The sequence below is a fragment of the Microcebus murinus genome, chromosome 8 (genome assembly GCF_040939455.1).
Source record: "Microcebus murinus isolate Inina chromosome 8, M.murinus_Inina_mat1.0, whole genome shotgun sequence".
Classification (NCBI taxonomy): Eukaryota; Metazoa; Chordata; class Mammalia; order Primates; family Cheirogaleidae; genus Microcebus; species Microcebus murinus.
This window is the reverse complement of record NC_134111.1, coordinates 10,752,844-10,773,733: the sequence shown is the minus strand read 5'-3', so window position 1 is coordinate 10,773,733 and position 20,890 is coordinate 10,752,844. Positions and strand designations below refer to the sequence as shown.

The following is a 20,890-nucleotide window of genomic DNA, read 5'->3' as shown; positions in this document are numbered from 1 at the left end:
CCATGAAGAAACCTCCAGATTCAGATGCCTTCACTGGGGAATTCTGCCAAACATTTAAAGAAGAAATAATACGAATTTACACACTCTTCCAGAAAATGCAAGAGAGGGGACTACTTCCCAACTCATTCTAGAAGTTAATGTTACTCTGACATCAAAGTCAGACAGAGACATTGCAGGAAGAGAAAAGAACAGACCAATATCCTTCATAAACATAGATGTAAAAATTTGTAACAAAATTTTAACGAATCAAACCTATCATTATCTAAAAAGAATAATGTATCATAAGCAAGTAGGAGCTTGTGCTAGGAATACAAGATTAGTTTAACATTCAAAGCTCAATATAATGTGCATATTAACAGACTAAAAGAAAAAATCTCAATAGGTACAGAAAAATTATCTGATTTACATTATTGATAAACACTCTCAGCAAGTGAGGGATAGAAAGGAACTTTCTCAATCTGATAAAGGGCATCTATTTAAAACCTAGAGCTGATACCAAACTGAATGATAAATGAATGCCTTTCTCCCTACAATCAGAAATAGGCAAGGATGTCTGCTCTTACAAATTCCATTCAAGATTGTAACTATAGTCAATGCAATAAGGCAAGAAAAATATTAATAAACAAAAGGCACCCAGATTCTAAAAGAAGACATAGAACTGTCTTTATTCACAAAATTATTGTCTATATAGAAAATACAAAAAAATCTAACCTACTAAAAACTAAGTGAATTTAGCAAGGTTACAGGACACATAATCATCATACAAAAATCAATTCTATTTCTATATACTAACAAACATGCTGAAATTAAAATTTTAAAAGCAGCCGGGCGCCGTGGCTCATGCCTGTAATCCTAACACTCTGAGGGCCGAGACGGGCAGATTGCTCGAGGTCAGGAGTTCAAAACCAGCCTGACCAAGAGCGAGACCCCGTCTCTACTATAAATAGAAAGAAGTTAATTGGCCAACTAATATATATAGAAAAAATTAGCCGGGCATGGTGGCACATTCCTGTAGTCCCAGCTACTCAGAAGGCTGAGGCAGAAGGATTGCTTGAGCCCAAGAGTTTGAGGTTGCTGTGAGCTAGGCTGATGCCATGGCACTCACTCTAGCCTGGGCAACAAAGCGAGACTGTCTCAAAAAAAAAAATTTCAAAAGCCATATGACTTAATAATAGCATCAAAAATATGAAACATTAAGGATAAATATGACAAAAATATATAAGACTAATACATTGAAAATCATAAAACATTGCTAAGAGAAATCAAAGAAGACCTAAATAAATGGAGAAATATACCATGTTGGTAGATTGAGATATGTAATATTGTTAAGGGATCAATTCTCTCCAAATTAATCTAAAAACTTAACACTATTCCAATAAAAAACCCAGCAGGTTTTTTTCTTTCTGTAGATATTGACAAGCTTATTCTGAAATTTTTATGAAACTCAGATATATCCAAAACAACTCTGAAGAACATAGTTGAAGGACTTACACTACCTGACTTTAAAGTTCATTGTGAAGCTACAGTAATCATTGGTGTACATAAGCAAAATCCTTATCTTGCGTTGTAATGAGCCTGTGGATAGTGTCTGCGGTTGAGAATCAAGGAATGGAAGAATAAGCATACTATGTAGAGTTAGGGTAGTGGCCACCAGAGTCACAGAGTCCAGAAATACTGGAAAGAAACAGCTCTGGGGTGTGCGCCTGGGGACAGGAAGGCCCGCGGGAGCCCACTGCCCATTGCTTTTCATTGCAAATCCTTGCAGCACGGGTGAGCCGTTACCACTGCATACATTAATATGAGGACAATTAAAATCGCCATGGGGTGATCACTCAGAGCACTTAGTCTGGTAGCCATGGGATCTGAAGTAGGACAACTACTGGAGACAGTGCTGTTGCCTTTTCCAAAAAGACTGCATTCATTGCACTTGGCCCAAGGCAGACCAAGGGAGCTGGCCACATAGGGACCTTACGTGTCCTCAGTCAGTAGGAGAGGAGACACTTTTGAAGGCCACACAGGTAATTTCCCACTCCCCTGGTGGTGTGCACCTTTGTTCCCATCACTGCTCATATATGTACCCCAGATCTTGCCTCTACTGCAGTGTGCCGGCGGGGTGTCTGCTTGTTTCTACATTACTGCTGGCTTTGTTGCCTCTCCCCCAGGCCTCATCCCGACCCTCACTGCAGGTCACCTCTGCACTAACAGCTTCCAGGCTTTCCAGCCTTCTTGACTGGGGGTCAAGAATCATATAGACAAACAAAAAAAAACAAAATCTCAGGTTAGTGGTTTTTAAACATCTGAGATTAAATAACAGCGAGGGAAAAAAATCTATGTTGCTGCTTGGGACAAGAGTAGGGTTTTGTTAGGCAAGCCCTGGAAAGAACATTAAAAGGCTTTATATTTTAGTATTTTAATATAATTGCTCTGTGTCTCCATGAATTCTGCTGGACAATTAGTAAAAAACAAAATCTTCCTTAAAACCAGATACTACATCCAAATGGAGCCTTCCTGAATTAAACACATTACCAAAACAAAGTTAAATGTTGACATTTCCTGATACATCAAATGTCATCCTCTTTTTTTTACCTTCGCTTTAAAGTAGTTTTTAAGGGGCTATTTTTGTTTTCCAAACCAGAAGCTTATTGGATTTTTAAAACCAGTTGCTTATTTTGTAATTCCACCTAATTCATCAAAGTTAGAAATAAATACTTGAAGCCATTTTAAGCTATGATTTCAGTTAAACTTGTTTTCATGAGAGCTTAGTAAATCCATATGGTATGTAATGAAGCTCTTAAACCAGAAAAGAGACATTTATGAATGACTGTGATATTTTAAAATGCTACCAACTTGAAGACACCTCTGCTGTCCTGCTCTCTTTTCCAGACGAGCTGACATGGAATTGCAGAATGTTAGTGCTAGCGGGAGCCAGAGAGAACAGTAGCTGACGCGTGTCCTATGCCTGGCTTAGAAACTGCTAAACAAAAAAGAATCTTCTCTCTCCTCTCTTCTACAGAATCCCAGCCCAGGATTATTTGCTGTAATGCACCCTCTGACCTATGTGGAGACTTTGATAGATTACCATCTGTGCTCTCACCCCAAGTACAAGTTCACCAAAGAGTCCCACAGTGGGTCCAGCATTTCTATCACCCAAAAGCAGTTTCTCCATCACATGGTAATGTCATCACCAGCCTCACTGGCAGAGCTGGCCCTGGGCTGCAGGGAGGGGCAGGGGACGAAGACAGAGGGTCACGGCTGGATGAAGGTTTTCAGCCATAGCTGCAGAACAAGAGTGGGAACAACAGCCTTCATACTACCAGCCCTAAAGGGGTGTGGTGGAGACTCGACCCAGCCTTGTCCTATCCACAGCCCCTCTCAGACTGCCTGCTGCCCCGTTCCCAGCATTCTCCCTCTCGTTTCCCCTTGAAGGCCATGCCTAACGTTTGTATTTCAACCATGTAAAAATGGTCACATGGTGTGCGTAACCTCTTGGTCTGACCTCCCCTTTCTTTGGCCCCAGCAACTGTAGAAACATCAGAATGGGCAACACGACACATTCACAGTAAAGAAGGGGCTCCAGAGAATTCCTTCTCCCCTCAGACAACCAGCCTGACCTGAATATCTCACAGCACCTCTGCAGGATTAACCTCAGGCCCTTCCAACACAGTACTTCCAAACTCAGCTCATTGTCTCTCCCCACTTCTGCCAACCACACCCCAAACTGTCTTCTCTTCCTGTGCCATCAACTCGCCTTTTTGTTCTGTGGACTGGTTCAGTTCCCTGTGAGATCCTGGATCATACCTCTCCCTCATTCCCCACCTGTGACCACCACTGGTTGCCCTGTCTGCCTCTTAAGCAGCACGCACGTCTCCCTCCAGTCTACCCCACGGCCCACCGCGGCTGCAGCCAGCCCTCCATAGAAACCTTCCTTAGACACAAACCTGATCCTGTCTTTCCCTGCTCCAAAGCCCTAGTGTGTCCTACTGCCTGCGGGAGCAGCTCCGGCTCATCAGGTTGGCCCGCAAGGCCCTGTCACCTGCCTCTCCTGCCGCAGTCCTGCCAGCCCCATCACACCCTGCACTCAGCAGAGCTGGTGGCCTCCTGGCAGACTCTCCTTCCGCACAGTGCACACGCAGCTACAGCGCCATTCACAAACTGCCAACCCCTCTGAGTGTCGCACTAGTGTCCCATTCACAATAATCAAAGCAGACTGTGCATGTGCACATCTGCCCTCCGTCCCGAGGACGGGCTGCTTGTGTTCCTAAAGAAGCCCAGGAAATAACCTCTCCCTAGTCTCTAGTTCTCAGTTGTGTTGTTGTTTAATGCCCTTTGCTGGAGCAGTTGCATTTTTGCCTCAGAAAAATCCAGTCAATCTTAATGAAACTATGAATATCGGAGCTAACCTTTTAAGACTGAAAAAGAGTCAGTTGAACAAAACAGAAGTCCTTTCTAGACTTTACCTCACCAAACAGTTCCTTTCTGCATAGTAGCCCTGTGCCGGCTTTCATTACAGGACATCATTCCTGGCGTGATGCACTGGAAGAAGTTCCAGTCCCTGGTGTTCTCCGTGCCCGACACCTCCAAGACGGAGGCCACACAGAGGTAAGCACAGCTCACCTGTTTGTCCCACCAGGTGTGTTTCCCCCATGGATTACGGAGGCAATGATCCCCAAAAGTCAAATGCCAATAATATGTCAAATCATACTTTTTTTTGAGACAGGGTCTCACTCTGTCGCCCAAGCTTGAGGGCAGTGGTATCGTCATAGCTCACAGCAACCTCAAACTCCTGGGCTCAAGGGATCCTCCTTCCTCAGACTTCCCAGTAGCTGAGACTACAGGCACAAGCCACCATGCCCGGCTAATTTTTCTATTTTTTGTAGAGACGGGGTCTTACTCTTGCTCAGGCTGATGTCGAACTCCCACCTCAGCCTCCAAAGTGCTAGGAATAAGGGCTGAGCCACCACACCGGGCCAAACCATCATTTTTTTTTTTTCAAACCATACTTTTAAAGCATGAGGGAAATTTGCTAGTCAGAGAAATGCAGTAATTTACAAGCAATTTTCATATTTTGAAATTATCGGAATTGAGATAAACTTTTTTAAAAAAGTAATGTCATAGGTGGATAATTGGCAACACTTAAGTAAAAGCAGACAATCAATACATGTAATTCAGTTGAAATATTCATGGCCAATCTTTAAAACATTTTAATTGCCAAAGTTACCTTCTGCAGCCTCTATATCCAATTCCAAAGGATCCACCTCTGTCTCATGTCACAGCTTTTCACCATGTGCCCATGGCGCCCTTACACAGACATCCAGGCAGGGCCTGTAGCTCCAGACTCAGAACTGTAGAAGAGAATATTGCCAGACGACAAAAGAAGAAATGTAGAGTAACTACATTCTTGCTAATTTGCTTATTTAATACTCTTCAGAGCCCTAAGATATAAAACAAGTAGCCTGGTGCCTTTTCTTTAGACTCTTCCTGGTCAGTAGCCCACTCCTGAGCCCTTGACTTTGAATTTGCTTCTTCAGTCCATTGCCCATATATAGCTAAACAAGCTATTGCTGAGAAAACGTGACTAGTGTCTCAAAGTGATTGTCCTTGGCTGTCACCTTTTATTCAAATCCTCTGATCCAGAATGAGGCCCACTCCCAGGTGGCAGAGCACTGTCATGGCCCCCAGAGTGACCAGGACACCTGAACTCTGCCACCAACCAAGATTAGCAGGTGATCTTTCCACACCCCTCAGCTCCCACTCGTAGGTCCTGGGTCCTCTGATCCAGAAACTCAGCAGGAATGCCACGTGACTTCCAGGAGCTACATGGCCTCAGCCACTCTCACAGCTCTGTCCTCTTGTCAGTAAGACAAGGGGGTTGACTTGTTGTGAAGGTCCTTCTCAGCCTTGATGTTTTAACTTTGACAGGAGCACAAGAGCTCACCTGGTGTACTGCATGTACACTACCCATCTACCTGCCCTCCCCAGGTAGTTGAGGGAACAGTTGGAATCCAGTTTGTGACGCTAGAACACTTAATGTGGCTTCCTCCTCCATTGCTTTCATTGAGGAACTTCCCTGAGAAGTGTTTCTTGAGTTAAGCTGAGTGCAGCTGTCGGCCCAGGGGCCTTACCGTGAGCCGTCCCTGTGGGTTATGTCCTTAGTGCTCCACTGCTGCTCTCCTCTGCCTGGAGACTAGCATGACATAAACACAAAGTACACAGCATGGGATGTGGGACATGACAGGGGCTCAAAAATGTTAGTTCCTTTCCTATTAGTTCATCCGTATCTCATCCACCACGTTGCCATCTCAAAATAAAGTCAGCATCTTTGTTCTTCATTTTTAGCGTACTTCTAAAATCTCCACTATCGGGGAAAGGGGCATTGCAGAGAGAAGGGAAAGTCCTGCCTCCATTGCTTGCCGGCTGTGTTGCCACTCTCTTCTGCCCTTGGGCGCGCGTTACTTACTACTGAAGCCGTTTGAGCAATAATTTCCTCATGTGTGAAACAGAGGCAATCATGGTGTCCTCACAAGGTCGTTGTGAAGATTAAAGCAAAATAATTATGTGAAGCATCTAGCATCAAGCCTGGTGCATGCTTAATAACGCTTCCTTCTCTTCCACCCTCCACGCCTGTCCACTGAACCTTGCAGTCACTCTGTTGCCACCAGATGGCAATGCTCCGTGACCATTTCAATAAACTGCCTTGTTTTGCTGGGGGGCGAGCACACCTCAAAATTGACCCGTGTGATCAGTAAACTGGCTTTTGAGATGGGTTTGGGGTGCTGCCTGGAGACTGAATAAGCAAAATAAGGAAGAGCAGGAAGTGGCGACCTGCTGCCTGCGTGCACCACTGTCAGCATGTACAAGTCTCAAGAAGTAAGAAAAAGCATCCTATTTTTTATTTCAAAGTAATGTCCTTGGGAAAATCTCCCAAGGCTGTTCTTTCAACAAGCAGTCAGAGTGCAGTTACCTCGGGCTTATTCCACCATGAATTAAACATGAATTCTACATGAATTACAGAAAACTTCCCAACCATGAGTTGTTACTTCAGCTTCTATGCCTGAGTGCTCTGTTGGGCTAGTGTGTTTCAAAATAAACTGCAGCTGCTTAACAGCTCATAAAATCAAGAAAGGATTCTGTATTTCCTGATTGTGGATTTCCACTGGATATAAGATTCTAGGTCATGTTTTTATTTCTAAAAACAGAGAAGAAGGATAATTCTTTTTTTAAGGTCTGTCTTGGCTTGTTCAGGCTGCTATAAATAAACAACAGAAATTTATTTCTCACCGTTCTGGAGGCTGGGAAGTTCAAGATCAAGGCATCAGCAGATGGGGTGTCTGGTGAGGCCCCGCTTCCTGGTTCATATACCATTGTCTGCTCACTGTGTCCTCACATGGCAGCGGGGGAACGCAGCTCTCTTGGGCTTCTTTTACAGGGCACTAATCCCATTCATGAGGGCCTCACACTCATGACCTGATCACCTCCCACAGGCTTCATCTCCAAATACCATAACATTGAGGGTTAGGTTCCAGCATATGAATTTTGGGAGAGACAAAAAATTCAGTCTGTAGCAAGTTCCTACAACTTCATTAATTATATTTCAATTTTGCAGCTATTTCGCTTGAGTAAATCACATCCTATTGCTTACGAAGTTTCCCTTATATCTTTTCCCCCTGAGAGTTATCTGCTTATTGTTAAACCATGCAACATAGTTATTCGCTGCTTATTTATTTCGAGTCATTTTTGTATTCATAATCATTGAAGCAGCTCATTAATTTCTTTACTCTTTGGTAAATTCAGCAAGAATTTAAGTCACTATGTACTTCCCTAAAATCTGAGTGTCAACAGTAGCTGAAGAAATTACCTAATCCAGTAGTTCCTAGACTTTCAGATTTTATAAATGAATGAAATGTTCAGAAGAGTTTTGGGAACTGATTTGGGATTGTCAGAGTTTTACTTTTTCAAGTAAGGACATTAAAACAAAACAAAACAAATAAAATGCTCAATCGCCATCTACTGTCATCACAATTTCAATTTTAAAAGAACAAATTACCACAAAATGTTAGAGGAAGATGATCTCAGAATTTAAACATTGGGTTAGTTTTGTTTCATGAAAAACTCTTGGTTATTGCCGTTTCATCTTCCCAGACCAGTCTGATCTAGGGAGAGGGGTCCAGCCTCTGAACTTCTCAGTCCCTCCTCTTAGCAGGAATCCCCTGACTACACATCTTAAGCTTCAGTAGAATTTTCAAATAGAACCTGGATTCTTTGTCGTGAAGTCAGTAAATAGGGCTAACTCTGGGTGTGGGGGCCCAGGTTCCTTTTAGTAGGAAATGGGATTAAAGACTAAAATCTGGGTGCTAGGTGTGCACATTGTTAATGGGGTGCTTTTGTTTCTTTGCCTATTCAGCAAAGTCAGGGATATACACACACACATATATAACGTGCATGTAAATATGCGTGCACACATACATATACATATGTATATGTGTGTGTATCAACAAATACACATACATATTTTAGAAATAAAAAATTCACACCAATATCCACAATTTCAGTCCATATCTATTGAGCTATTGATTGCTTTCCACCATTCTGTATTTGTTTCTCCTTCTTCCACTATGAGAACCCTGGTTTATAATACATTTTATAATACATCTAAAATTGTTTCGAAATCGCTTCACCCATACCCACTTTAATAAATATGCAAGGTGAAAAGAGTTCAGATTTATTTGTCGTTCTCCCCCTACCCCTGTCCCACCCAAGACTGTGGTTATATATTCAAATGCTATATTTATAAATTACTTGAATTATTTCTTTCTCTTTCTTCTCTTTCTTTTCTCATTTCTTCTTTCCTGTCTTCCTTCCTTTCACTCTCTGTCTCTCTCTCACCCCACCATCCCAGTGTGGTTATGGAATTTGTGTGAAATATTATTTGTTTCAGTTTGCTTTCAGTCTTTTTATTTCCCTTTTTATTGACTTAATTTTATTTTTCAATATGTAGAACAGTAATTTGTTTTCCAAACTCAAACTATACAAAAAGCGGGTCCTGGTAGGATGGGGCCACAGGCAGGATGGAAGGAAAACCACACACACACACACACACACACACACACACACACACACACACACACATACGGGCATGCTCAGGAAAGAGTCATTCCTCCCATTTCCTACCCCTGATAACCAGCTTGGTCTTCTAACTTATCCTTCCTGTGTTTCTCTTTGTAATGCTAACCATAATGTATATATTTTCTCATTTCTCCTTCTTTCCAACACGAAAAGTGGCATTCTAGATATGCTTTTCTGCATTTGCTTTTTTCATTTACTGTCTCCTGAAAATCACACTATATCGGTTCACAGATACCACTGTCATCCTTTTTTCCATCTGTAAAAACCATGGTGCCATCGTTTTCTGGGTTTCTGTCCAGCCCGCCTCCACACTTGGCAAGCAGGTGCATTTTTGCGCAATAACTAAACAGAGACGAGAGTCTTACCTCAAAGACATATGTGCACACACGCAGAGCCTTCAGTTGATCCCAGCTCCCCGTGCCTGCCGCCTGCCTCGCCTGCAGCCCGCGGCCTTCCCAGCATCTGCTGGGGGGTCTGTCTCCTCCCCCATGCTCCAGGCTCTGTCATTCTTTGCTCCTGTTCATGAGACAGCACTCTCCGAGCTTCTAGACATTTATTCCAGAAAAGTGTTGAAGGCTTTTATTCCCTGATGTCCTGTTCTCTTTGCTGTTGTGTGTTCAGTTTTTATTCCTTCAACATCATTTGAAAGGTATATAGTAAGGAATGCGTTGGGACCAAAATAAGTGAGTGCTCGTTCTCCCTTCTCGAAAGGAAATTCTGCTGCCAACTTTTAAAATAACAATATATTTTTCTCCTCTCTCAATTCTTTAATATCGTCAATATCCAGGAACTTTTGTATAGAGCTCTGAAGTTATAATACCAAACTATATGTAAGAGGATAGGAAGAAGGTTTAAAATTGAATAGAATGATTAAGGAAGAGTATAAATGTGGGGAAAAAGTACCAAGCACAAAAGTAAACTATCTATGCCCACACCAGGAAATAATATGATTTAGACACTACCAACTGAAAAATCTATGATTCTGTTTTTAAACTCCAGAAAATGTCTTATTTGGCAATGTTCTCCTGGGTTGGGCCGGGGCCTATTGCACCCCCAGCCTTTGCCTCCCAGGAACCATGAGCATGTTTTCAGGAAGGACTGACAACAAAGTAGCAGAGGCCTCATCAGTGGTGAGACAAAAGTGCCTTAGAAAATTATATGAAGACCCCAAGACTTCTAATGTGATCACTAATTCTTGACTGCCTATGTGATTTGTCCACAGCTGCAATTCCCTCAATTCGGTTATGCTTCCCACAGAAGTCCCTGCCATTCTCGCTGCCTTACCAGAAGAAGACAGACTAGAAACACTTGAACGGTATTTTTTTTTTGCCTTCGGTTTCTAATGTGGTCTGTTGTCCAAAAATATGTGCAGTGCTGTGAGGGGTTTCAAAAGAGCACACAGTGCTTGAGCTTGCAACTCAGCTGAGCAGATAACCCAACCACATCATCACCACAGTTAGATTTCAGGTTCATGGTGGAGAATTGCAGTCTCCAAGTTCCACAATCTACTGATCCTTAGTTGCTGCAGGAGCTCAAGGGTGGGGAGGTCAGAGGTGCTGCCAGATAGGCTTGGACAGCTTTAGTGGTCACGTGGACTTGGGTTAGTACAGGAAAGACGGGTAGGATTTAGATAGGCAAAAAGAAATATAAACCCCAAAACAAGGCACTTACATTTGATTTTACCAATCAGCATCCAACAACCAGTGAAAATGTGCCCTAATCTCTTTTCCCTATGCCCATTTAAACCCGATGGCTGGAGAACCAGCAGCAGACCCGAGAATGGGGAATCTGAGTCGCCAAGAGCATGTGCCCTTCTCCCAGGGCTGCTGCTCCAAGGTGGGCTCCTCAGCATGTGACATCCAAACGCAGCGCACATGTGAAACCAGCTGCATCACCTGGCCTTGCCCCACGTGCAGATGCCTCTAGATCACAGTCGTTACTTTCTCCTTTGTAAAAACGTACTTAGCTATTTATTATATCACCACATAATTTCAGGGAATTAGAAGTTCCATATGTTTTAGTGCAGGGGTCCTCAAACTTTTTAAACAGGGGGCCAGTCCACTGTCCCTCAGACCGTTGGAGGGCCGTTGGAGAGTGCGGGGCACATTTCACACATGCGCACTGTGGGCCCAGGACGAGTCGGCTAAGCAGGACAGGCAGCCGTGGCAAAAACACCCAGCAGGCCAGAAAAATGTCCTCGGCGGGCTGCATGTGGCCCGCGGGCTGCAGTGTGAGGACCCCTGTAGCGGATACTTTTCTACCAGGCAAAAGTAAAATCCATTTCTGCTTTCTAGTTTAATTATCCAACATAGCATAAAGTTTCATATATAATCATCTTTCCTCAAAATTAGATTCCATCAGAATGCTTGTAGAGCACTCGAGATGTTTAATAGCATAGTGATAAAGGGTGCAGGCTGCGGACTCAAACCCTCCACCCTGCCACCCACTTTCAATACACCTTGGGCAAGTGACTTCACCTCCATGTCCTCACCTTTAAAATGGGGTAACCCAGGACCCTCTCATGGGTGGCTGCAAAAAGCAAATGAGTAAATACATGTCAAGTGTTGAGTCAGGTGCCTGGCACATAGTAAAGTCTTGATCATTGGAGCCATTATTATTTTTTATAGATTACTTTTGTTTAGTATTTTTCCCCATCTTTAGTTGTTATTATTAATGACCTTGATATTCCAAACCCCTAGCCCACTATCTGACACTTGGTAGGCAAACAACAACTCACTTTTGAATAAAATGTATCACCCAACAGTAACAAAGTGAGAAAATGAAAATGAAAGAAGAAACATGGTTAGATTTCCAAAATATCAAATGTAGAGATAGTCATGACCCAAGAGGTTTCATTTCATCCAGTGTTATACTGAAAGAATAAAAGATGAATAAATATTTCTGATATTTTAAAATTTTGATTGTTAATATCCTTGTGGGTGTCAGGAACACTCGGATGTATTGCTGTGTCTGTGACAACAGAGTTGGGGGACAGCACAAAGAGGGCCACCAGCCTTACATGGCAAGATCATAGGCACTTCAGGAAGACCCTTAGCCCCAGAGTTACTCCTCCTCCCTCACTCAATTTCCTGAGCTTCTGTTACCGAAGATCCATTACTTTAGCTTTGGGCTTTGTCCCTATAAAGCCCAAATAGCTCTGGGAGGGAATATTTTGAGTCTTACTTATAACTCAGTATACGACCCTCAGGGCCTTCTTAGACTTGAGGTTTGGGAGGCAAGAGAGATGGTGTAAATGGGGAATTCCTAGTCCAGCCAAGGGAAATAGGAAGACGGGTGAATGAGAAGCCAGAAACACACATGCCCAGCCTGGCTGTGTACCAAAAGCCAAATGCTCCTGCATGCGTCTGTTTGACATAAAGTGTAGGCATGAGGAGCCTGGTTCAGGCCAAGTGCCCAGTCCTGTGCCTGGCTGATTGTGCCTGCATTTGAGGAGTAAAAGAAAGTGTTCTGAACCATAACTGTACCTCTGTGGCAAGGTGCATGTCTTCGTTTTCATTTGAGATAGGACTCTTGAGTGGATTGTGCCTATACACAGTCTTTGCTCAATTCACAAATGAAGCTCTCGTTATTTAACTCCTGTCACTAATCAAATATTATAGAAACTACAGATGGATGGTCCCTGATTTACGATGGTTCGACTTAGGATTTTTCAACTTTATGATGGTGTGAAAATGATACTCATTCAGTATACTCCTTGACTTATAACAGGGTTACATCTGGATAAATCGATTATGAATTGGAAACTTCACAAATCAAAAATGCATTTTCAGCTTACAATATTTTCACCTCAAAATGAGTTTTCAGGATGTTATCCCATTATAAGTCGAGAAGCATCTGTATTTGTCAATATATTTTTCTGACTTTTTCTTTGGCATCTGCAAATGTTCCTAGGTCTATTCTGGTGAGACAGAGCACAGGCACAGTAAGTCAGGCACAGCAGATTTATTAATCGAAGCCAGGCAGCAAAGATAAGCAGAAGCCTAGGATTCGGGGTGAGCCAGTCCTCCAAGGCTCAGGAAAGCGGCCCAGAACAGCTGTAGTCTCATCTGCATATGCCACACATTGCACCACAGCTCAGGGACCCCAAGGCTCCACTAGGGGTTTTATACCCTGAGTGTCACAGGGATCACTGAGCTCAAGCATTGCAGAACATGCTATCCCAGGAGGAGCAAGGACACAGCCCAGCTGTTCTGGACATCCCCTCCTTATCTCAGGATGTTGTGTGCTCAGTATATTCTGCCTGAGAATTGCAAGCAAGAGGGGGAAGTACCAGGTCAGCCAAGGTGATGATGGTTCTGTCCTCCTGCAGCATCCTTGCTGATTTGCACTTCTTAGCTCCATTGTTCAAAGATGGTTTTTTCATTCTTAATAACCCAAACTTTTATATTCGAAATTACGCCATCAGCTGCAGTGGTATATCAAGCACTGATAATAATTCATCACTGTCATGCTGAGAGTAGGATCACTGCCAGCCCACTCTGTGAACACAGGAAACAGTCTATTACTTACCAGGCTACAGCATCTTTTACACCTTATATACTCAAAATTATGTATTTGTTGTTTACTGTTTCTATTTCTTTCTTTCTTTTGTAAACACATACTATATTGATACGTTCAGTGCATTTTTACACATAAGTAATTAATTAGTGAAATCCTGAATATCTGAGGCAAATATCCAGTCCTTCTAAAGGCCCATGACATGCAGTGATACTTGGCAATACTTGGACATCTAAAGCTTGCAATCCAGATCTGAAAAGGAAGGGTGAAGCGCTTTCCACTCAGACCACTGTATGAGGCCATTTCTTGTGAGTGCTGCGGCCAGGGTGGAATGACACACATTTGCTCCGTGTCCTGGCTGGCTGGGCCCACTGGGGAGATGGGCCCAAACCAAAACAGCCCACCGCTCCTCCATTCAGCACTCATGTGCACACTATTGTGACTAATTCTCCGCATCTTTGAAATGGGAATAATAGTACCTACTTCATAGGGGATCGTCAGAATTAAAGGAGATGAGGATGCTAATGAGGATGGCAATTACAATAACAAACACTCACTGAGCTCTAAATGTGTTTCGGGCAGTGCTTTGCAAGCAGTCCCATTTAATTTCCATGATGAGGTCTTGTTATTCTGCACACTTTAGAGATGAGGAAACTGCTAATGGGAAGATAATGTTTGCAAAGCACCAGCATATAGCAGGTACTCAGTGAATTTTAGCTTTCAATCTTATGGGGCTAGAACAACTTTTTGCAGATTTCAAGGCTATTTTTCTTAACAATACCTGTTGTGCCCACCTCTGTTTACATATATTGCTGCTGAGTAAAATGTTCATGTTTTTAATTCCAAACTTTGAAGGCTTTGTTGCCTTCATTGATCTTGAAGCATTTCTCTTTAACTGAGTGTGGCAGACCTAGCTACTGTCAAAAAATTTATTGTCCTCTTCTTTTAAAGTCACAATCATTGAAACTAGAGGCTAAATTTCCCAGCTTCCCTTCCGGTTAAGCTGTCAGTGGAATGTAACTAGATGAGATATATTTCACTTCTGAGGTCACGACTCAACAGAGTGAATGTGTCTCCCCACACTCTTCCTTCTAGCTTTACTCCAGCGGAAACCCCAACATGCAACCTGAACCATCAAAGAACAAAGCTGTAAACCAGAGGTTGGCAAACTATGGCCCACAGCCAAATCTGGTCCACCACCTGTGTTTGTAAATAAAGTTTTATTGTAACACAGCCATACCCATTCACTTATATATTTTCTATGATTTCTTTCACGCCACAATAGCAGAGTTGAGTAGTTGTAACAGAGACCATATGACCCACAAAGTCTCTATAGGAAAAGTTTGCTGATCCCAGCTCTAGGGGATAGCAGACCACAAAAAGATAAAAAATAACCTAGATCCCTTTAATTTCTTCTTTCATCAATAGGCTATTTAGAAATATATTGTTTAATTTTAAAGCAATTGTGGACTCTAGTTATCTTTTTTGCTATTGATTTCTATTATAATTTCATTGTGGCCAGAGAACATACTCTGAATAATTTCAACCTTGTGAAATCTTTCCTGCTTTCTTTATAGCCCAAGATATGGTCAGTTTTGGTAAATGTTCCATATGCACCTGAAAGGGATATGAATTCTGTAACCCTATTTTTAAAAATTATTTTTTATTCTCTGATTATAAATAACTACCACTATTCCTACTGGTTTGTTGGTGGAAAGCAATTTATCACCCTTATGTTTCTCTTAACATAAACTCAACAAAAATAGATGGCACTAAAGTTGAATACCACAAGAACTGCGTAACTCCTAAGTGATCACAATATTTCATTCTATTTTTATGTTAGGAAGGAAAAGCAGTGGCCACTAAACATCTTATTACTTTTCAGTGAGCTCTGTGAACCGAATACAGAAGTTACATTGACTCCAGAAATGATCCAAGCAGAATTCCCTATGTTGGACTACAAGGACACCAAGAAGGAGAAGTAAGTGGATGCTTTTATGCCTTATTAGTAGGTAGCCTTGAATAAAATTTGTCCTACATGGAGTACAGAACTGTCACGTTGTCTGAATCTAAATACCTCCATCTTTGAAAAAGTCACATTTCTGATGCTTTATATATTTATATGTATATTTTATTTTATGCACAATTACACTTGAGGTTAGGAGTTCAAGACCAGCCTGAGCAAGAGCGAGACCCCATCTCTACTATAAATAGAAAGAAATTAATTGGCCAACTAAAAATATATAGAAAAAATTAGCCGGGCATGGTGGCACATGCCTGTAGTCCCAGCTACCCAGGAGGCTGAGGCAGCAAGATCGCTTGAGCCCAGGAGTTTGACGTTGAGGTGAGCTAGGCTGACGCCAGGGCACTCACTGTAGCCTGGGCAACAGAGTAAGACTCTGTCTCAAAAAAAAAAAAAAAGAAAGAAACCAGATGCACTTTGTATTTTGTTTCAAGTCTCAAATGTTGACTAAAGGTTTTAAACAAAAAACTTTTTTTTTTCTATTTCAAAAATTACCCCTGGATGTAGAATGGCTAGCCCCACAGGCAGAGTAATATCCATATAACTCTCTACTCACTCTTTCACTTGAGTTTTCACCGTTTATACTATGTAGCTAATGTTGCATGACATTTGAATATCAAACCATTATTAAATGAAATTGAAGTTACTTTATATATTCACCCAAAGTGGTATATCTTTTTTTTCTTTTTTAAATGTATGTTGGCTACATTTTTATGTATTTTTACTAAAAACCCAACAAAGAATAAACTCTAAACATTTTCTTGCACACCAAATTAGCTTCTATTTTAAAAAAATGTATATATATATATATATATATATTTCACACATTTGCAATAAACATTCCTATGGCCTTTGGAATTTACCTCTTTTGCAGTTAAAATTATTTTATATATACTTTTCACAGGTCAAAATTGTCAATATAATGATCATTTTATTGGCTGCATAGTATTCTAACAGGTTAATATCCCATAGATCATTTTCAAAAGTTATTTGATTCTGAAATTCTCTTTAGCTCATGTCAAGCATTACCTGATGCTCAGTTTTTTGCTGTCTGTTCTTAGTTCTTTCTCTCCTCGCCTCCTTCACCCTCAGCTAGAAGGCAACAGAGTCCTCCTGTCAGATGCACATGCAGCCAGAGCTTTGACAGACAGGAAAAGAACAAAAAGAACACATTAATTGGTGTTTAATTTCCCCCAGGACAACTGCTACTTATTTCGTTTCCAGCAAACATTTATTTTTATGGATGCAAAGAACCATCTGCTCTCCCTCAGGGGCTGAAATTACCCGGAGAGATTCTCTGCTGCCCAGACAGTGGTCCCAGCCCTCTCAGGACCTGCTACAGGGAATCATGTTTGACATGTCCCAGAAACTGTGAGAGTGACTTTAGTTACTGACATATCATTCAACACTCCTTAGGTTATCACAGTATTACTCAGTCATTAATGTCTTTAAAGGGGTGCATGATCTATATATTTTTAGACATGATTCCATAAAATGTTTCTAATTAATTGTTTTAGTTATGTGCATTAGTAAACATTTTAATTGTCCATTTTCAGGTATTTCTGGTTTTCCAAGACTCTTAGGCATTTCCTAGAAACTTTACATGTCACTCTCTTTAGAAAATGTCTCAGAAGCACTTAATTTTATGTTGGATTCTCCTATCTCTCGGGCTGCTCAAGCAGCTCAGTTCACAATCTTTAGGTGAGACATCTGTCCTTTCAACCAACACTCATATCTCCTGCCAGATCCATGATCACTGGTCAACACATGACGGCCTCCTGCCAGATCCATGATCACTGGTCAACACATGACGGCCTGAGCCCAGTCTCGCGCTGCACCTAAGCCTTGGCCCCGCCCACCAGCGGGCAAGCTGGGCCCCGAGAAGCCCAGATCCTCTCCATCTCCCACCCCTCGCCCGCCCGCATTGTGCCCCTCAATCGACAGCCTCGTTTCACACCACATCGACTGAAATGGCACCCGGCAAGCGTGGCCATCCTGGCATCAGTCTTGCTTCCACACCAGCCACCACTTGACCAGGTGCATGGCCCTCCCTCTCGGTTCCCACTTGTCTGGAGCCAGCGTGAGAGTCAGAAATAGTGTGTGTCCCCTTCATTCATGAGGACAAAAACCAGCTAACGCCGACTGAGCATGTAGAAGGCATCATGCTGGGATCTCTGTGAATGATTCCATTTCCCCTTCACAATGGTGCTGGCAGGTAGGAATCACAGCCTTTGTGGGTCAGAAAACAGGGCCCCAGGACAGGTAGGTGACTTGTCTGTGCTAAGAAACGGTGCGGCTGAGACTGGAAGCCAGGTTTGAATCACTTACAAGATGAGTATTTGTGCTGGTAACTAAATTATTGCTAAGTATAATTAAAACTTTATGTATCAGAAAAAAAAAAAAAAAACTCCTTCACCCTTCAGCAGCAGTGCAGGGTGTTGGTGGGTGACTTGCATGTTTTATTAAGTGCCCTCATGTGTCCTTGTCGGGTTTTTTGACATTCAGGGAAGTGAAAGACCAGCCACCACCAGCACCAGCGGAGAAGGCGGGAGAAAAGGTGCTCGAGGAGATGAAGAGTCTGCAGGGCAAAGCCCTCAACGCAAACCTGATTCTAGAATAAGGATCACCAGGAGGTCAGACCCTTTCATTTGCCTTCTGCAGGCCACTGTGGTCCTGTGCGTCCATGTACATTCCAAGCATTTTTCACATTAAAGCTTCTAGAAGAAAAACTTGACATGTAGATGATGTATATATTTTTAAATTATGAATTTTATTTTTAAAAATAAAATGTCATTAGTATGATGGCAATGTTGGTGGCTTTTTGGCACAAGATTTATTTCTGGAACACTCGTGAGCAAGGCATGATGAAAGACTGAGAGCCAGGTGCGTAAGCTGGGGCATGACACCCAGGCGCCAGAGGGAGGATGGGCTCGAGGGGGCTGCTCTCCCTCCTCCGCGGAACCAGCCCCTCAGCCCCGAGCATTGCTGCCTTTGGCTTGGCAGCCGCTCCCAGGGAGAACGGGGTTGGCATGGATGCCGGCCTCCCGGCAGCTGTGCAGGTGGCAGGCACTGGGGAGGAGGGGCTGGACCTGGGCAGGACAGTGAGGGAACTGGAGCTCACAGGTTTGGGAACAGCAGGAAGGCCACCTTCTGGGGACTCACAGATGCACCCAAGACAGGAGGCCACTGCTAAGAGGCCAATGAACTCCAAGCCTTTTGCTTATGTCTGTTAACATGACAATATTCATATGCACAGGCCAGTAAGGCTGATGACATTTGGGTTATGTTGTACCAACCCATAATTAGCCAAATATATTTGGTTGTGTCCCCTCCACTCATTTTTCTGCACATACATTTAAATAGCTGGTGTCAGACTGTCGTGTGTACTCTTCCCTAACTCATTGATTCTGATATTTTTTTGGAATTTGTTTTCCCCTCATGAAACCTAAGGTCTTTAGGGACAGCCCCCCCCCCCACCTCTGGTGCATTTGAGGCAGCTGTTCACATGCGTGAGACAGTAAATATTGCTATGGGTCCTTGCCTTGTCGTCACTCGATTCAGGTAAAGGGGTGAGCTTGGGTCTGTGAAACCCATTTCTTCAGAGTTTGTCTTGAAGAGCATCCCAGTCTAGCTGCAAAGCAGACTACTGCACCTAGACGAAAACAGAGGTTTTCCTCACTCAGTTACACACCAGGTCCCTGCGGGAAATGCCCCCGTGTCAGGGGTCGGAGATGGGAGGGACATACAATTGTGGGAGCAGAGCGCAGTGGCCACTCCTCAGACCGAGGGCTCCCCGAGGAAAGGGAGTGTCAGACAGGCGACAAATAATGTGCTCACAGAAGCACGTCCCAGTAGTATACGTGCAACTTGGAACACGCTACACTGAAAAATCACTCATCGTTTATGCAAAATTCCAACTGGACTGGGCTTGTGTTTTATGGCTGAATCTGGCAACCTACTCGACACTCATTTGGTCTTCTGAGAGACAGCGTGTGAAGGAATGACGGAATGGGGGACAGGCAGCGATCGACACAAGATTGTGAGCACGGCAGGAGACAGGCTTTCTGAGCAGCGAGAAGAGAGAGCTTCCCTGGGTCGACCATGCACCAGACCCTCTGCGGCTTGCAGCAGCGGCCACCCCGGAGGCGGCGTTCCTCCTGCTCCACAGCGGAGACTCCAGGGGTCAAGAAGTCACATGACCCCCAAGCTGGTGAAGACCCTAAAGCTTGTGTGACTTCAAGGCTGGGCAGAATCAGAGAGGGACTCTGGGCGCCCAGGACACAGAGCCAGTCAGCCGTGCTGGGCAGATGAGCGGGTCGGTGCCTGCTACTGCTCGAGGACAGCAGAGTTCCCATTCGAGTCACCCACAGCGGCCTCTGTGTTTTCTTCCTCTGCTTTCTGCCTACCTCCCCCTCCTCCTCCTTTCTGAAACTACCAATCTGCCCCACCTCATCAGCTTAGGGAATAAAATGAGGTGGTATTACTTTTGCCACCCAAAGTTCACAACTTGTGTCTGCCACCTTTTTTTTTAAGAGACGGGGTTCTAACTGCGTTGCCCAGGCTGATCTTAAACTCCTGGGCTCAAGTAATCCTCCCGCCTCAGCCTCCTGAGTAGCTGGGATTACAGGCGTGAGCCACCGCACCCAGCTCCCACTTTTAACACAAAGTACTTACCTTCCAGAGGTTCCTCTTCCTTCAGGGATAAGTCCAAGCACCCCAGGGGAGGGGGACCTTACTCAGCCCAAGAGGCTGCAATGGCCACTAAGGAACCCTGGGCCCTTGGCTGCAGTTGCTGCCCCAGCTTGAGGCTGTCCTTGCAGCCTGGCATCTGATGGGCGTCCATCTCTGCCAGGACCGAGGCTCACGCCATCACTGCTGGCTGGGCAGTGGTGCAGAGGGAAGAGCTGCAGCCCCAGGCTGATGCAGGCCTGGGAGATGGCACCCGCACACGCGCGCGCACACACACACACACACACGCATGCACGCACGCACGCACGCACACACACAAAGATGTACACACGTACATGAAAAATTCGGAAGAGCTGCTGAGCACCCTCCAGGAGCCAGACACAGATCAAGTCTACGAGGGGTCAGTACCCAGGTCTGCCCACGGCAAAGCAGATACACCATGACAGAAAACAGACTTTACACATGTGTAGTGTATCAGGTCATGAGAACTGCTACAAAGGAACACTAAAGGGTAGAAGGGGATAGGGAGTGGCCATC

The 20,890-nt window shown here is 43.7% G+C and overlaps 1 protein-coding gene across 2 annotated transcripts in view; it reads left to right on the top strand.

The window, feature by feature from the left end:
* Positions 1–18,462, top strand: part of CFAP221 (cilia and flagella associated protein 221) — a 105,868-nt gene extending 87,406 nt beyond the window's left edge. For both annotated transcript variants that reach the window (XM_012749099.3, XM_012749098.2), the window contains exons 20-24: positions 3,014–3,172; positions 4,511–4,599; positions 10,346–10,438; positions 15,527–15,622; positions 18,170–18,462. In XM_012749099.3, coding sequence (XP_012604553.1) covers positions 3,014–3,172; positions 4,511–4,599; positions 10,346–10,438; positions 15,527–15,622; positions 18,170–18,284 — 552 coding nt within the window. In that variant the 3' untranslated portion in view covers positions 18,285–18,462. The remainder of the gene's footprint in view (positions 1–3,013; positions 3,173–4,510; positions 4,600–10,345; positions 10,439–15,526; positions 15,623–18,169) is intronic.
* The last annotated feature ends 2,428 nt before the right edge of the window (positions 18,463–20,890 follow it).